At 48.2% G+C, this 15,852-nt stretch overlaps 1 protein-coding gene across 4 annotated transcripts in view; it reads right to left on the reverse strand.

Moving 5' to 3' along the window:
* Positions 1–15,852, reverse strand: part of BRMS1 (BRMS1 transcriptional repressor and anoikis regulator) — a 458,387-nt gene that overhangs the window by 189,945 nt on the left and 252,590 nt on the right. For all 4 annotated transcript variants that reach the window (XM_069644906.1, XM_069644908.1, XM_069644907.1 and 1 more), the window contains one exon: positions 11,132–11,228. In XM_069644906.1, coding sequence (XP_069501007.1) covers positions 11,132–11,228 — 97 coding nt within the window. The remainder of the gene's footprint in view (positions 1–11,131; positions 11,229–15,852) is intronic.

The raw sequence follows: 15,852 nt of genomic DNA on the forward strand, positions 1-15,852 counted from the left end.
TTTTCCATGACAAAAAATGTCAGTGGCGCCGGATGCATAGGCTCGAACGGAGGACCCATGAGCCTAGTCAGCACCACATTGAACTCCCACGACGGGGCTGGAGCCTTCACCGGCAGGAACGAGCAAAATAGTCCTTTAACGAACTCCTTGACCAGTCGATGCGATCATAAGGATGATCGCCCAGGAGATCTGGTGTAGCGGGAGATAGCCACCAGATGAACTTTGATGGAAGCATGGGCCAGTCCTGCCTTGGCCAAAGACACCAAATACGGAAGCACCTGCGGAGCAGTGACTCACAGAGGGTCGATCTTCTGAGTACGGCACCAAGCGGCAACCTCTTCCACTTGTGCCCGTAGCATTTGAGAGTAGACGAAGCTCTGGCCTTGGCGAGCACCTCCTTACAATCCGCTGGGAGATCTAAGCCCCCAAACTCTAGTGCTGCAGGAGCCAGGCCTTCAGGTTCAGCAAACCTGGGTCGTGGTGCAGAATCGCACCGCCTTCCTTGGCGAGAAGATCTGCGACCGCCGTAAGCTTGACTAGAGGGGACGCCGGCATGTCCAGAAGGTCCAGGTACCATATCTGTCTCGACTACACCAGTGCGACGAGGATCATCCTGCACCAGGACCGTCTGAGTTGATTGACTAGTCGAAGAAGCAACGGCCACGGAGAGAATGCATAAATGAACAGGCCGTTCCAGGGGAGAGAATGCGTCCCCCCATGCTTCCCGGCTGGGGAAACCTGCTGGCGAAACTCTGGCACTTGGTGTTAGTCGCTGTTGCAAACAGATCGATCTGGGGATTGACCCATCTGCAGAACAGGTGATCCACTTGGTCCTGCTGAAATTCCCACTCGTGGCACAAGCACAGCTCCCTGCTGAGAGAGTCGGCGACGGTGTTCTTCACTCCTACCAGATGAAACGGGATGGCTAACATCCGCTGGGCTATAGCCCAGTGCCAAAGGTACTGCGCCTCTTTGGAGAGCGCCAGGGATCTGGTTTCCCCCTGCTTCCGGATGTAGAACATCGTGGTGGTGTTGTCGGTGAAGACCCGTACCACACCTTGCTCTTGAGGGACGGGAGAAAGGAATTGAGGACCCAAAACGCTGCCCGTAGCTCCAACACGTTGATATGCAACGTCTTCTCCTCCAGTAGCCACAGGCCTCTTACAAGAAGACTGAACATCCTGGCGAAAATTAGTGGCCCTCAGCCAGCCTCGCCGACGAAGGCAAACGCTGTTGCCCATTTGGCGGAATCCCGCCTCGGTAATGTCCATGGCCACTGTAATGGCGTGGTCCAAAGCCACCTCACCCTCCTGTAGGATCTTCAATGTCTCCGCCATCTTGTCGGGAAGGACGTCCAGGAGGTGGGGGGGGGGGGGACATCTTGAACCAAAGCCATCTGTCGTAACGCGCCACAATGGTGAGGGAGTTAACGGCCTACATAGACGCTGCCGATGTGATAACTTTGCGCTCATGGCATCCAGATAGGTGTGGAGGGGGGTGCAAAGCCGCCGACAAGGAGGAGCCTGAAGACTTCTTGGCCTCTGCCAAAACCACAGAATCTGCCGACGGCTGGGACCATAAGCACTTGGTCGCAGAGTCCGACGCCCTGTATTTCTTCACATAATGGTCCCTCTTCGCCGGATCAGATGAAGGGTTCTTCATGAGGGACAACCCCTCGTCCCAAATGTCATCCAACAGCGGGATCGACAGCACTATCTTCCTTTTCGCCTCCCTGTGCTGGTACAGGAAACCTTTCTTCTCCTCCTTCAGCACAGGCTGAAATAGCTCTGGGGCCCTGAAGATCATGGCGTGGAGTGAGCCTATCTCGTCGGACGGTGATCTGGCAGGTGGCGATGAGAGATCCCCCAACTCGCCGTCGTCCGTGCCAGTCGTCGCTGTGTCCGGGTCCGTCTCATCCCTCAGGGGAGGGGGGGGGGGGAGGCGAAGGGTGGAACGGAGGAGTGGGGTGGACTCTCCTCCACTTGGATGGTGGTTCCGCCGATGGTGCAGGCACCGCGGGTGGGGCCGCCGACGTAAGAGGCATCCTTGTCTGGATCTCCGAGTGTTAGGCAAAGTTTGTATGCAGTACCCTCTGGGACCATTACACACAACTCGGACTACAGGTATAGGAAACCCAACCTTTGGTATAAACTTGTACTACACGGTTTTGGTAGCGTGTTGAGCAGCCAGGCTGATCTCAAGAGGGGTCAATGTGAGCTGTAGTGGAGTTACACAGATTTACAGTTATAGGTATTCAAATAAACTCTTACACTCAAGGTTTCTTGCATAAACAATTATTAATTTATCAGTCAGTTAGAATATGCCTTCTTCAGAAGGGAGCAATATAATAGTAACACACAAATACACTTCAATACTGTACGCTCAGTTTCTAAATCAGTAAAGACCCTTTTGGGATGGCCCACAGACACAACCTAAACCCACAGGTGACTTCCAAAACTAGGGTGCTGGGGACATTAATATCTTACTGTTCGCATTTAGAATACTCTTAGAAGTTGGCAAAAGGAAAATGGTATTAAAAAACAAAAAGACCACAAATATTCTTAAGCAGGCAAATACTTTTGGATCCTCAAAGAAGAGTCATACAATTCAATAGGCTAAGCCAAAGTCAATGGGCAAAAGTCTTATATATATATGAAGCTCTTCTGATAAGTAAATGGAAAAGTCTTTGCACAAGTTCTTAGGCGTCTTTGATGAAAAGAAGAACCAAATGTAGGGCCACAAGCTGATTGGACTTGTGAGTTGTAGAAGTTGTAAGCACTCTACAGTCAGAGGTAAGTTCTCTCCGACTTTTTACAATACCTTAGAAATGAAGAAAAAGATGCAGCTGATGACTTCTGTTCCTGTGCAGCTCTGCAGATCTCGCTGTTCCTGAGCCTCAGCCGTGGGGACAAGAGGGAGGGTGTCAGGGGACTCCTGCAATGCACTGGGAGGGTCAAACCTCGCAACCGGCAAACTTCACTTTTAGTGGCTGTTCAGTAATTCAGCTCCTCGCGTCTAACGCAAATAGCAACACTACGGTTCCTGGCTGTCGAGATGGACTTTTCCTTGCTTCTGGGGTCCCGCACTCTGTTGAGGGGGCTCAGGCTCGGTCCTCCAGCTTCTTGCGAGTCCGGAGGATCTTCCAAAAGCTCTAGGCCAGCTTAAAAGCAACGTACACAATCTGGTGTTCCTCTCCCTGGCTATACGGTTTCCAGCAGCAACTCTGTGGAAATTCAACCAACTCTGAGATGGATGTCCAGTTGATTGGTCCCATCAACTCAAGGGTAGCAGTCGTCCGTGCAGGGGCTTCCCTGTCGATGCACACTGTTTCGGCACTGCAGCAGGGCTTCACCGGGCAAACCAACGGTCCAGGAGTTGCAGCAGAGGTCCTCTTCAAGTTCTTCTTCGGTTCCTTCGTCCAGTGGTCAACTCTGCCTTCTAAGCCAAAAGACTCTCCTTTTATTCAGTTCTCTCCCATTCATTCCAGCCTAGCTGTCAGTGGCCCAGCAGGGTTGCTGTCCTTGCCGGACAGTCAGCCGGTCAATCACCACAGAGTGCATTTGGGTCTCCTAGGAGACTATGCACAGGGATTTTCGGTCACCTCCCTCCCTTCCTGCCTACCACAGAAACTCTGGAGCCAGAGGCGGGCTTCACTCGTGAATCCAGCCAGAGGCAAAATGAACAAAGAGACCATACCTGGTTTGGCACGCACAGTAAATCTCAAGAAGGACCTTTCCACAAAGAATATGCGAAAAAAAGACGGGCCATTTTGACAAAATGGGCACCCATGGGTGCTTTACTGCAGCTGCAAACGCAGCCCGCGGTAAAAACTCCCAATGGTAGTTAAAAGTAAACCACTGCCACCAGCCATTAATCATAGAAAGGTTAACATAAAAATGTTACATGAGAAACTAGACAAAGGGTATACTTAGTAACCCCTCCAGCACCCTAATGTAAGATAGTGAAGGACCTTTCACAAAGAACTTGCGAAAAAAGAAGACGACCAGGGGCCATTTTGCCAAAGATGGCTCCTGTGGGTGCTTTTACTGTAGCTGCAAACGCAGCCTTCAGTAATAACACCATGATAGTTCAAATGAAAATCACTGCCACCAGACATTCAGTGCGAAAAGGGTAACATAAAAAAGGTTACATGAGTAGCTAGACAAAGGGGATACTAGGGAACCCCTATAGCACTCTATTGTAAGATAGTGTGTGGTGGGTCTAGAAAATTACAATGGTAAGTAAAGTCAATTTCACTTTACTGCTCTGGGAAACAGTAGTTTATCCCAGAAAAGGTAGTTAAACCTTTGGGAAATCTAAAAGACTTCCCTGTGTCACTGCACTGAAGGTGCTGTGTGACACAATGTAAAAGATGATACCTATGGAGTTTGTCAGACTCCACAACCAAAAGAGACAGTGTACAAAATCACATTAAAATACATGAGTGGGAAAAAAGGGTCACACTGTCTCCAGGTTAAAAAAGCAAGTCCTCAAAAGCCAGCAAAGTTGATGGGGGTCTATGAGGTGGAGGGAATTAGCATATTTCTGAGAATTCTCCCTAACACCGAGCACAGGGTTTGCAGAGCCGTAAGAATGTCCACCGAGATATCCCCAGGTGGTTGTTGAGGTGGTGGAGGCGACGGAGACCAGGGCGTTTGCAGCAAAGGTTGTTCCTTCGCGTTGTCACCGCTGGTCTCCTCGTCGTCCCCTTCGGCGTGATCCCTCCCATAGGGCCCGCTCTCGACGCATCGTCCCTCCTGGAGGATCGGGAGGTTGGTGAGCTCCTCCTCTGAGGAGATGTCTGTGCCCTGGAGGGCCACCGTGCCCCCCCCCCTCTATGCGACCAAGGGAGACGATTTAAGGGAAATGGGCATCGCCTTCTCCAGCGTCTTTTCGATGGGCTGGAAAGAGGATTCCCTTCTGGCAGGCAGGGATAATCTCGCCTTTGGGGCCTGTGCCTTGCGGATCCACCACTGTGGCTTTTGCGAGGGACGCCACCACTCCTTCGATGGACGGTTGGGCCTTCGTCTGATGCACCTGGACCTTCACGGTCTTGGCCGAGTCTGCGGCCTTCACCTTAGGGGGAGGGTCGGGCCCCGCTCCCCCTTGGCCTTCTATGGAGGGCCGGGCTGGGTCTTCTCCAAGAGCTTGCCCGGATGGTCCGACTTCCTCCTCTTTGAAGAGCCTGAGCGTTGGCTCGTGGTCGAAGGCGCTGGAGACCCTGTACTCGCCCTTGCCGCTGAGGAGCCCGTCGAATGGCGCTCCCAGAGGCAGTGGACTTGCGGTGCTTAGCCTTATATTGGGCCCCGTGGGAGGGGCGCACTCAAAGATCTTAGAACACTGCTCACCTTTCTTTTTCTGGGCAGGGGAGGCATGCTGCCGGGACTCACCCAGCGCAGGGGCCTTGGCCTGCAGCCACTTGTTGAGGTGCTTGCGCCAATTGGATCGGGTGCGGGGCACCATCTCCCGATGTCCGTCGTCCAAAAAGATTCTGTGGGTTGCAGCCGGGGCAAACCTTGAAGAGAGGCGCCGAGACCTTCTCATCCACCATGTCCACGTGGGGTAGGCCTAGAAGAAGCTTCTGGAATCCTCCAAGAAGAAACTCGATGAAAAATCGCCCTTGAGTGGCGCTGAAGAATCCAAAAACGAGTCCCCGCTAATCAGAAGATGGATCGATGGAGCTTGAGGCTCGATTGACAGGAAAAAATAGAGCAAAACTTAGAAAAATTGCAAAACGCAGAAAGCTCAGAGATAAAGCACGAGGACTCCAACACTTCAAAGTGTGGTAAAAATCTGAAGATGGCTGCCAGAGGAGGGTCTTAGGTAGAGGGCAGTCATTGGCTGGGGGCAGTATGACCCAGAGACCAGTGATTGGTTGTTAGGAGAAAGACAGTTCAGAAGTGAAACAAACTGTTTTTTTCTTTACCGAGAATTCCCAGCCTGACGACGGGGAATATTTATGAGCATGTGAATCCATGAAAGACCCCATGCTGGAGAAAGGCATGTATTACACAAGTTGGTAGTGTGACTGAGCAGCCAGGCTTATCTTGAAAGGTATTGTGAGCTGCAGAGCTGTACAATTGAAATCAGTAAGTACAAATAGCCAAGTAACACATACAATTAAAGTTATCTACAAATATTTATTCATAAAATACACAAGGTTTAAATAAGCATTCTTTAAAAAGATGTATCTACTAGTAACATTCAATCACAGTTTGGATGCAGTTTGTAAATTACAGTAACAGTTGGTAATTAATTTATGCCAACACATATTCCAGCACATGGATGCGACTTCATTTAAGGTCAGTATTGCACTGATTTTCAGTTACCAATTCAGTTATTGAATGTGTAAAGGAAGGAAAGGTTAGACTCAGATTTAGCCATACATTCCACAGTGTAAAACAATTACAATCTCTTAAAGTGAGGCAGGTAAACTTTTATCCCAGCAAGAATAGTAATCACAATGATAACCTATGAGGGAACAGGTGTTGATAAAGTCAGTAGGTTCAGAGGAGTGCCTTTAGGGAGCCAGGACAGCCAAAGATGGACAAAATCAATAGTTCTAATAGTCTTGATAAAGTTAGTAAGTTCAGAAGAAATCAGTCACTCAAGTGAGCTACTTTGTAGAGAGCACAAGCTGTTAGGCCAGTGCAGGTGAGTTGGTATCAAATCTAAAGTGGAACAAAAGCACTTTGCAGAATAGGAAGCACAACTTATGGCAAAAAGGTGAACACCCCAAACCCCACAGTACCTGTGATTCGAAGAAAAACTTTCCAGCTGGATTCCTCCTTGCTACAGCTTGGCAGACCCTTGTTCCTGGATGTTGGTCGTGGTGACAAAAGGAAGGACGTCTAGCGGGCTCCTGCAGCAGTACTCGGGAAATGGACTCCTCAGCTACGGATTTCATTTGTTTCAGCAACACTTGTGTTGGCGCCTTTTCCTCGGCGTCAACGAAGAACGAATATCTCTGGTTAGAAGCTTACTCCCTCGGTCGTGGACTCTGGATCAAGGTTTCCTGTCTCTGTAGTGTCCTCGTGATGCCCACGAAGATCTGGCCGGATTCGGATTTTGCAAGACCACGCACTTGTCAATGGTCACAGGACCCCTGGCATTGGGCTTCTGCAGCACTGGTGAGGCACAGCAATTGGGGGTTGCGCCAAATGGAAGCTTGTCTTGAGGTTAGTTGGTCTCACCAGCCCAAGGGAGGAAGTCGTTCTGTACGGGTCTTCTCAGTCGATATGAAAATCGGATCAGCACAGCTGCAGGGCTTGACCGGGCACTTCGCGGTCCAAGACGGTGCTGCTGGCGTCTCGTCTTCTTCGGATGTTCCACTCCAGTGGTCAACTCTGCTTTTAGTCCCAAAAGCCTCGCTTTTTAATGCGATTTCCATTCATTCACAGCCTACACCGATCAGGACTGGTTTCATTCAGGCACACCTAGAGACAAAGGACAGGGAAGTTTCAGGACCCTCCGTCACTTCCTGCCTTTCCAGTCACACTGGAGCCTGGGTGGGCTTCAGGGCTCGCCAAAGGCAAAACACGCAAAGGACTCAAACCAGTTTCAACTAACAGAAGAAAAGCCAAAAGAAACTAAACAGAAAATGACAAAAAACAAGACAGGGGCCATTTTGAGAAAATGGACACCCGTGGGTGCTGTACTGCAGCTGAGGGTTCAGCCTTTAGTCAAGATGCACACTGGTTGTAAAATTAAACCACTGCCACCAGCCGTTTAAAATACGTTAGTGCAACAAAAAATGTTACTTGAGAAGTGGGATAGGAATTACTAAGTAACCCCCCACCCCCCCAGCACTCCACATAGGGTGGTGTGTGCTGATCCCACAAAGAGAAAAGACCGGAATCATCTTACTATTCTTGGCAATGGTAGTAGTTCACCCAAGAAAATGCATTTAAACATTTAGAAAAGTCCAAGGAATTTTTCAGTGGCACTGCACCTAAGGTGCTTTGTGTCACTATACACAAAGCAGATGCCTATGGAGTTTGTCAGACTCCATAAAACAGTAAAATACAAAAATCCTAGTCAGGAAACACAGGGAGTGAGAAAAAAGTCCCAGTCACTCAGGTGGAAAACGTCACAAGCCCGAAGTCCAGCAAAAGAGCTGGGGGTCTCTAAGGTGGAAGGAACAGAAATTAAAATAACCCCCAACAGTTGAGCACAGCCGGTGAGTCGGAGGGAGAACCGATGGTAAAATCGGCCGGTGTTGAACGAAGGTTGCAAACGGCAACATGATATGAACAAATAACTTGTGTGCTAATTAACTTCTAAATCCCCAGGAAAGAACAGCTGCAGAGTGGTCCGGACCACGTGATCGCCCATTCGAAAGATGGCTTGTGCCCTTTTCTTGTGAACATTATAATACCAAGAGGCCATAGGAAAGGCTGCCAGAGAGTTAAGGTGGTCATACAAGGTCGAGGTGGTCATACAAGGTCATACAAGGGTCGAGCCAAAATCCCTTGTACAACCAAAAGTCCTTCATCCATTACCACAGTTTTGACATTGTGAAACAGGCATGTGCTCCCAGCTGAGAGAAACGCAGCGCCAAATGTAAATGTGTGAAGCTTGACTGGGGGCTGGAGAAAGCACAAGGTGGTGCAACTAAGTTAACTGTGTTAAACTGGCAAATGTGAACCCGACTGAGGGAGGCCACCGTTGCAAAAAGGATTGTAGCCCGGTTGAGGGGGATCCACGGGTGAAAGAAAAATCACCTGATTGGAAGATTCCTGAAAGGAATTTTTGTTTAGTTATTTATAGCACATCAGGCCCTCTGAGGCAAGAGACTTGGTGTAAGAGACTTGGCAACACAGAAGGCCCTGATATTTTGGAAACAAACTAAGCGCATGCTGGAGAAGCCCAGGAGTGTGCCGTGCTCAAGAGTCCCGCCTTGTCCCGTGCTAAAAACTCGGGGAGGGGAGACCCCCAATTATAACATCCTGATTAATCATTTTGTGAACAATTATCTTTTCTGGTGAGCATTATCCCACACTATTTTGTAACTTGGCGGTAAGGATTGGCAATAGGCCCTTTTTATTTGACAAGGCGCCACTAGGACTGCCTTATTATCATTTGATGGTTGTAGCTTGCCCCCATCTTAGACTTAGGTTTAGATTAGCCGTTTTTCTCACCCATTTATACAGTTTAATAAACACCCTTGAACTGTGATTACTAGTGTCTGTCTTTACTGTTGCCACCATGGGTTCCTTACACTTATTACTTGCCCTTCAGGTATTTTGGGGGGCGGGGGATTATATGCATTGTATTGACCAGCTGTGACTATATGTTGTATATTTATAGTGTTGTGTGATAACATTATACCTGCTGGATTCCTTTTTCTAGTGTGTTTTTGGGCCTATAATAGTATGTATGTGCTTACTGTCTAAGCATAATCCCTTTATATTTCAGTGTGTGGACTCCTTATCCCACTCACCTCTCCTGAGACTTAGCCTTCACCACTCTCCACGCTAACCTTGATTGGTTTGGCTAAACTCCAGAGGTCCCCTGTTCACTATAACTAGGGTGGCCTCCCAAACTCTGTCCAACAGGCCAGAGAGAGTTTAGAAGTCCATCTTAACAGCAGGCACCTTGTCACACAAGCTAAAGCTCCACAAAGTTCCAAGGATGCATTCAGAATGGCGACGGCTGCTGCAAAGTGGCCCAGTAGAGAGATGGTCAGTTCACCGGATGGTACAGGGACACTTCTGAAGGCTCAGCAGGCAGAGATCTTCCAGCAGGGGTCGCGGCAGGTTGTGCACACCAGTATGGGGGGGGTCGAAGCACCGACAGGAGCCTTCTGGGGACCAGGACAGTCGCAGGGCTTGGCAGGAGGCAATGCTGGTCAGCTGCAACGGTCATCCCTGGTTCTTCAGCCAGGTGCACTTCTTCATAGGGGTCTTGGCTACAACAATGATCTATCGAATGGCTGCAGCAGTCCTCCTTTTATCCAGCAATTGGAGTGGAGTCGCAACCAGGTCCACCAATTGTAGGGATCTGCACCAATCAAATTGACTGGGGCTGTCCAATCATGGACAGCCACTGGCCACACATTCTTCCCAACAACAGACGCATTGTGGCGTGGATGTGGACTGGGTCCATCAGACTCCAGCCCCCACATTCGACCACACACTTACACAAGTACTTTTCCTGGGAAAGCAGAGGTGTTTCGCAGTAAAGGGCTTTCCATATATCGCAATTCCAGACCCAAGAGGATTGGAAGACGGCCAAAGTACAAAATGGCCAAAGGAGAGGTGAAAATCTCGTGTTATGGCCGTTTTAGAGTAGAAGGTACTCTTTATGGCAATTTGCAATAAAATGCCAAAGTTTACGAGTAAAAACTCAAAAACATGATTGTAACATATCCACTGACAAAAAGCCCATCCTAGACACTTTGTAATGGTAACCACAAAGTTGCAACAAAAAAATAATAATAATAATAATGGAAGGAGAAATTAAATGTTTTTGTCACTCGCAATAAAAAAAAAAGTGTTAAGGCTACTGATGACGTAAAACTAACTGTACAGCAGGTGAAGCCAAAACTAAAGTACAACAAACCCCTACCCACTCCACATCACAAGTGTAGAGCAATATCACTGTAGGAACAAAATGGGGTGCTTTAAAAGGCACCCACCCTAGGAACCATATAGGCTACCATAGGACTACACATAAAAAAGGGTTTTAGTGGGAGGAGTACTTTAACAGATGACTTATTCCTCTGGCCATAAAAATAAGTCTTAGGATCTAGAAAACCAACAGGGAAAAAAGAAAAATTATGCAGTTTGGTTAACTAAACGATTCATTACATGGTTATGAAGGAAAATGATTCTGCAAGGGCCAAAAATAATCAATTCCTAATTTGCCACTTCAGATCAGAATGGATACAAGACTCTGATTTTATTTCACAGGCTCTCAAACATTTCTAATAGCTATCCTGTACTGCCGATTTGGTGAGGGGCGGCAGGGGAAGGGAATTATTTCTTCCACATATCACTGTTGTACTGTATGCTTTTCTTACTCCAGCAAATAGACCAAGGAAACTATTTGTACTTTGGCCAAAAGGTCGGAGTGTTTCATCTCAAGTGAAGTCTATGTTTTGTTCAACCATGGCGACGCAAGGACTCGCCTGAAGTGATGTCAATGCTCTGTCGGTCCTCCTCCAACCTCTGAATCCTCTCCAGCAGTTGGCTTTGCATGTTATCAAACAGCAGCAGCTTCTCACTCTGAGGAATAAGAATATTGGTAAGGTCAATTAGGTAGGCTACTGGCAAACATGTAAACAAGGTACCAAGAGACAGATTAAAGATAAGCTTGATCTTAAGATGTTTTCCCACAAGTCCTGATGGCTTGATTAGACCAACCAATAAAGGTACGTGCTTGGTTTCTCTTAAGTTAACCCTGGACTCTCAATATTAGTGTGACTGACCGACTAATGCTACAAAACAACTCTACCCACCCTAAACACTGGAGAAATCAGACACAAACCTCTGCAGCAAAAAATAAATTAAAAAAAAAAAACTGGGGGACTCGCAAGTGGGGAGAATATTGCACAAAAATGAAATTCTACCCAACAGCTAACAAGAGTCACTTGACTGCCCAGGCCAACTGATGCCAGACAAATGCCTATCTGAATGTTACTGTTTATATGATATAGTATATGGCATTTATAACGCGCCTATACACAAGTGTTTCAAGGCGCGACGAGGGAAGGGGGACGGGGGGGCTAGACAGACAACGATCCTACTAGTCCAGGTATCATTCAGATGGTGCAAGTGCATGGGAAGGGGAGGGCAGGGGAGGGGAGGGGAGGGGACAGTGCAGTACATGGGATAATAGAATAAATAACAATAAAAGTATGGTCAGCAGGTGGCAAGTGCATGGGTAAGTCCAGACATTAGATGTCAAGTGCTGGTAGTGGGACTGTAGGCATACAGAAAACAGTCCCCAAGTGCGGGGGTTGCCAGGAAGGCAGTGCAGGTGTGTGTGTGTGACTGGCCGGGGAGGGACCTGGGCCCGAGATCAGAGGGTGGCCAGGTAGCCAGTGTAGTTTCAGTTTCAGCCAGGGGGTCAGCAGGGGAGAGGAGGAGAAAAAGCAGAAGGAAAGAGAAAGGTTTTGAGGTGCTTCCGGAATCGGAGATGATTCTCCTCAAGTTTAAAGGGAGGCAGGGAGGCTGTTCCAGAGGGAGGCCCCAGCCGGAGAAAGATTACCACCAACCCGTTGCTTGTAGAAGCGACTGACCCAGCGGTAGTTGGAGGCGGATGAGCAAAGAGCTCGAGAAGGAAGATATTTAGGAAGAGAGAGTTGAAGGTATTGAGGCCCCAGTCCCCAAAAGACCTTGTGGACAATGCAGAGGATTTTGAACTTAATCCTTGCAGCCACTGGGAGCCAGTGCAGAGATGTCAGTCCTGGAGAGATACGATCCCTGGGATTGAGGCCAAACACAAGTCTCGCAGTCCTGTATTGGATGAGTTGCAGAGGGCGGAGAGTAGAAGCAGGCAGATTTAGAAAGAGGCTGTTGCAATAGTCCAGCCTAGAGAGAACCAGAGCTCTGGAGACAGTGAGCTTCTGGGGGAAGGAGAGGAAAGGAAGTATACCTCTGAGGAGGTGCAGCTGATAGTGTGACTTCTTGGAGGCGTCAGATGTGAGGAGAGGAGAGAAGCAGAGTGTGGAGTCGAAGATGACCCCGAGGTTTTTTGCCTCACTGGTGGGAGCAGGAAGAGGGCCAAGAGAGGCAGGCCAGAGAGTGAAAGGAGGGAGCGGGTGTGCAGATGAGGAGAATCTCGGTCTTACTGGCATTAAGGCAGAGATCACTGGCGGCACACCACTCCTGGATAGCAGACATGCTACGTGCCGGAAGCCCCGATGCCTGCGGGCTTCCGGCGCGTAACAAGCACGCACATAACATAACATAACAATATAACAGTCAGAGATGAGAGAGGGAGAAGAGGTGGCTGAGCGCAGCCTGAAAATGAGCTGAGTGTCATCCGCATAGAACTGGAAGTTGGGGCAGAGCGCTGCAATACGGTGGGCAAGGGAACACCACAGGAAGAGATAGAGACAGAGTAGAAAAAGGACCCAAGTTGAACCTGAGAGGGTTATGTGGAACAAAGAATAAATAAACATTAGGAAACATTTATACAACATTTAAAGCATAATGGGTCATTTATAACGGACAAAAAGGATAGTTTGCATTTTATGTGGAAGTTAGATTTGCAGAATAGTATGCACTAGCTCCTGGTCACTGATCAATGCTGGATACACTAGAGCTGGATTTAGCTCCTGCTTATCCAATCTCAATCTCGGCCGCTGTAACTCATTTTTTATGTGCTGAGTTAACCAAGGATGGAGTGATTTTTTTAAGTACACTCTTAAGTAGTGGTATAGACTGGCAGACCGATTTCTTTATTTGATGAGTCCTAAAAGTCAGTCTCCTCTTGAGGTTCCTCCATCAGTATATTATGGGTGTAATTCATGGATTATTTGCGGAAAAAAAAAACGGGATCTGTGCGCCATTCTGCCCGCAAATCCCCCATTTGTTAAACAGGGATTTGCGGGCAGAATGGCGCACACATCTCGTTTTTTTCGGTGCAAATAATCCATGAATTACCCCCTAAATCTTGTTGCTGCTCTCATTAGGGGATCTGCATACAAGGCCTTGTTGCGTATCCAATTGGGATCACCCCAGCTAAGTTAAGTATGCCTCTCTCGGCTCCTTATCCATGCCTTTTAAATGGGTAGAAGGCATTCTCAGGTATGAAACCTATCCTAGCCTTCACTGTTAGGGAGAATTCTCAGAAATGTGCTAACTCCCTCAACCTTAGAGAACCCCAGCAACTTTTCTGGATTTTGAGGACTTGATTTTATTTTTTACCTGGAGAGAGCGAGACCCTTTTTCCCCCACTCTCTCATGTATTTTAATGTGATTTTGTACACACTGTTTTTTGGTTAAAGAGTCTGACAAACTCCAGACACATCATATTTTACATTGTGTCAAATAGCACCTGCAGTGCAGTGACACAGGGCAGTTTTCCAGATTTCCCAAAGGTTTAAATACCTTCTCTGGGATAAACTACTGTTTCCCAGAGCAGTAAAGTGAAATTGACTTCACTTACATTTGTAACTTTTTAGACCCAGCACACTATCTTACAATAGGGTGCTGGAGGGGTTACCTAGTATCCCCTTTGTCTAGCTTCTCATGTAACATTTTAGGTTACCCTTTCCTCACTGAATGGCTGTTGCAGGGGTTTACGTTTTACTATGGGATTTTATCACGGGCTGCATTCGCACCCATGGTAAAGCACCCATGGGTGCCATTTTTGTCAAAACGGCCCTGGTCTTTTTTCACCATTTCGTTGTGGAAAGGTCATTCTTGAGATTTACTCTGCATGCCAAACCAGGTTTGGTCTCTTTGTTCATTTGCCTTTGGCGTGCTTCAGGAGTGAAACCCGCCTCTGGCTCCAGAGTGTCTGGGGTAGGCAGGAAGTGAGGGAGGTGAAAAACATGTGCTTAGTCTCCTAGGAGACTCAAATGCACTCTATGGTGATTGGCTGACTGTCCGGCAGGGACAGCCACCATGCTGGGGGAGTGGCAGCTAGGCTGGAATGAATGGGAGAGAATTGAATAAAAGGCGAGTCTCTTGGCTTGGAAGGCAGAGTCGACCACTGGATGAAGGAACCGAAGAAGAGCTTGAAGAGGACGGCTACTGCAACTCCTAGACCGTTGGTTTGCCCGGTGAAGCCCTGCTGCAGGTCCGAATGGCCAAGTTCGCATCGACAGAGAAGCCCTGCAAGGACGAATTCTCCCTTTGAGTTGGTGGGACCAATCAACTCCCAAGTAAGCCACCTGGACACCCATCTCGGAGCTGGTTGCATTTCCCCAGAGTGCTGCAGGAAACCGTAGAGCCAGGGAGAGGGACACCAGATTATGTACGTTGCTTATAAGCTGGCCGAAAGCTTTTGGAACATCCTCCGGACTCCCACGAAGCAGGAGTGACCAAGCCCGACCCCCCTCAGTTGAGTGCCGGACTTCAGATGTGAGGAAAGTCCACCTTGACAGCCAGGAATCAGGCTTATTGCTATTTGCTGTACCGCAAGGAGCTGAAACGCGAAACAGCCACTGAAAGTAAAGTTTGCTGGTTGCCAGCTTTGGCGGTGCCAGTACAGTGCAGGAGTCCCCCGACGTCCTACGTCTTGTCCCCACGACTGAGGCCCAGGAACAGCGAGATCTGCAGAGCTGTACAGGAACAGAAGTCTTCAGCTGCATCTTTTTCTTCTTTACTAAGGTACTCTAAAACGAGCCTAAGAGAACTTACCTCTTACTGTGGAAGTGCTTGGAACTTCTGCAACTCACAAGTCTAATCAGCTTGTGGCCCTACATTTGAATTTTCTTGTTCTCCATGCCGGTGTTTGTGTTTGGATTGTGAAGCTTCGTCACACTCTAACAACGGTCTGCCCAAATAATGGAATAACAGCAAGACCCTACTCATTGAAATGGGGGATGCCTGCTTTGGTAAATGGGGTCCTTCCCATAGCAATGACCACCCCTAATCAAAAAAAAGTTCTGGTCCAATTTTTGGGAGAAAGAAAATGGTGGCGAAATCGCTGCAACATTCGAAGTCAACTGGTGCCGACATTCGCTTATTTTGTAGAGCCAGGGGAGGTGGTTGAAACTAGCTTGAAGGACCATATCATGCTGCAATTAGAGCATGGAAATGAGATTCCTACGGTTAAAAAGGTAAAACCGACGGGGAATGGCAATCATGACGATGATGAAGGGGTGTCAGATACGACGATTGATGCAGTGTTAAATCTATGCAACTCCAGTGCAATGGTAGATCTCAGTGACTA

Source organism: Ambystoma mexicanum, chromosome 2p, assembly GCF_040938575.1.
Source record: "Ambystoma mexicanum isolate Mex_15411 chromosome 2p, UKY_AmexF1_1, whole genome shotgun sequence".
Taxonomy (NCBI): Eukaryota; Metazoa; Chordata; class Amphibia; order Caudata; family Ambystomatidae; genus Ambystoma; species Ambystoma mexicanum.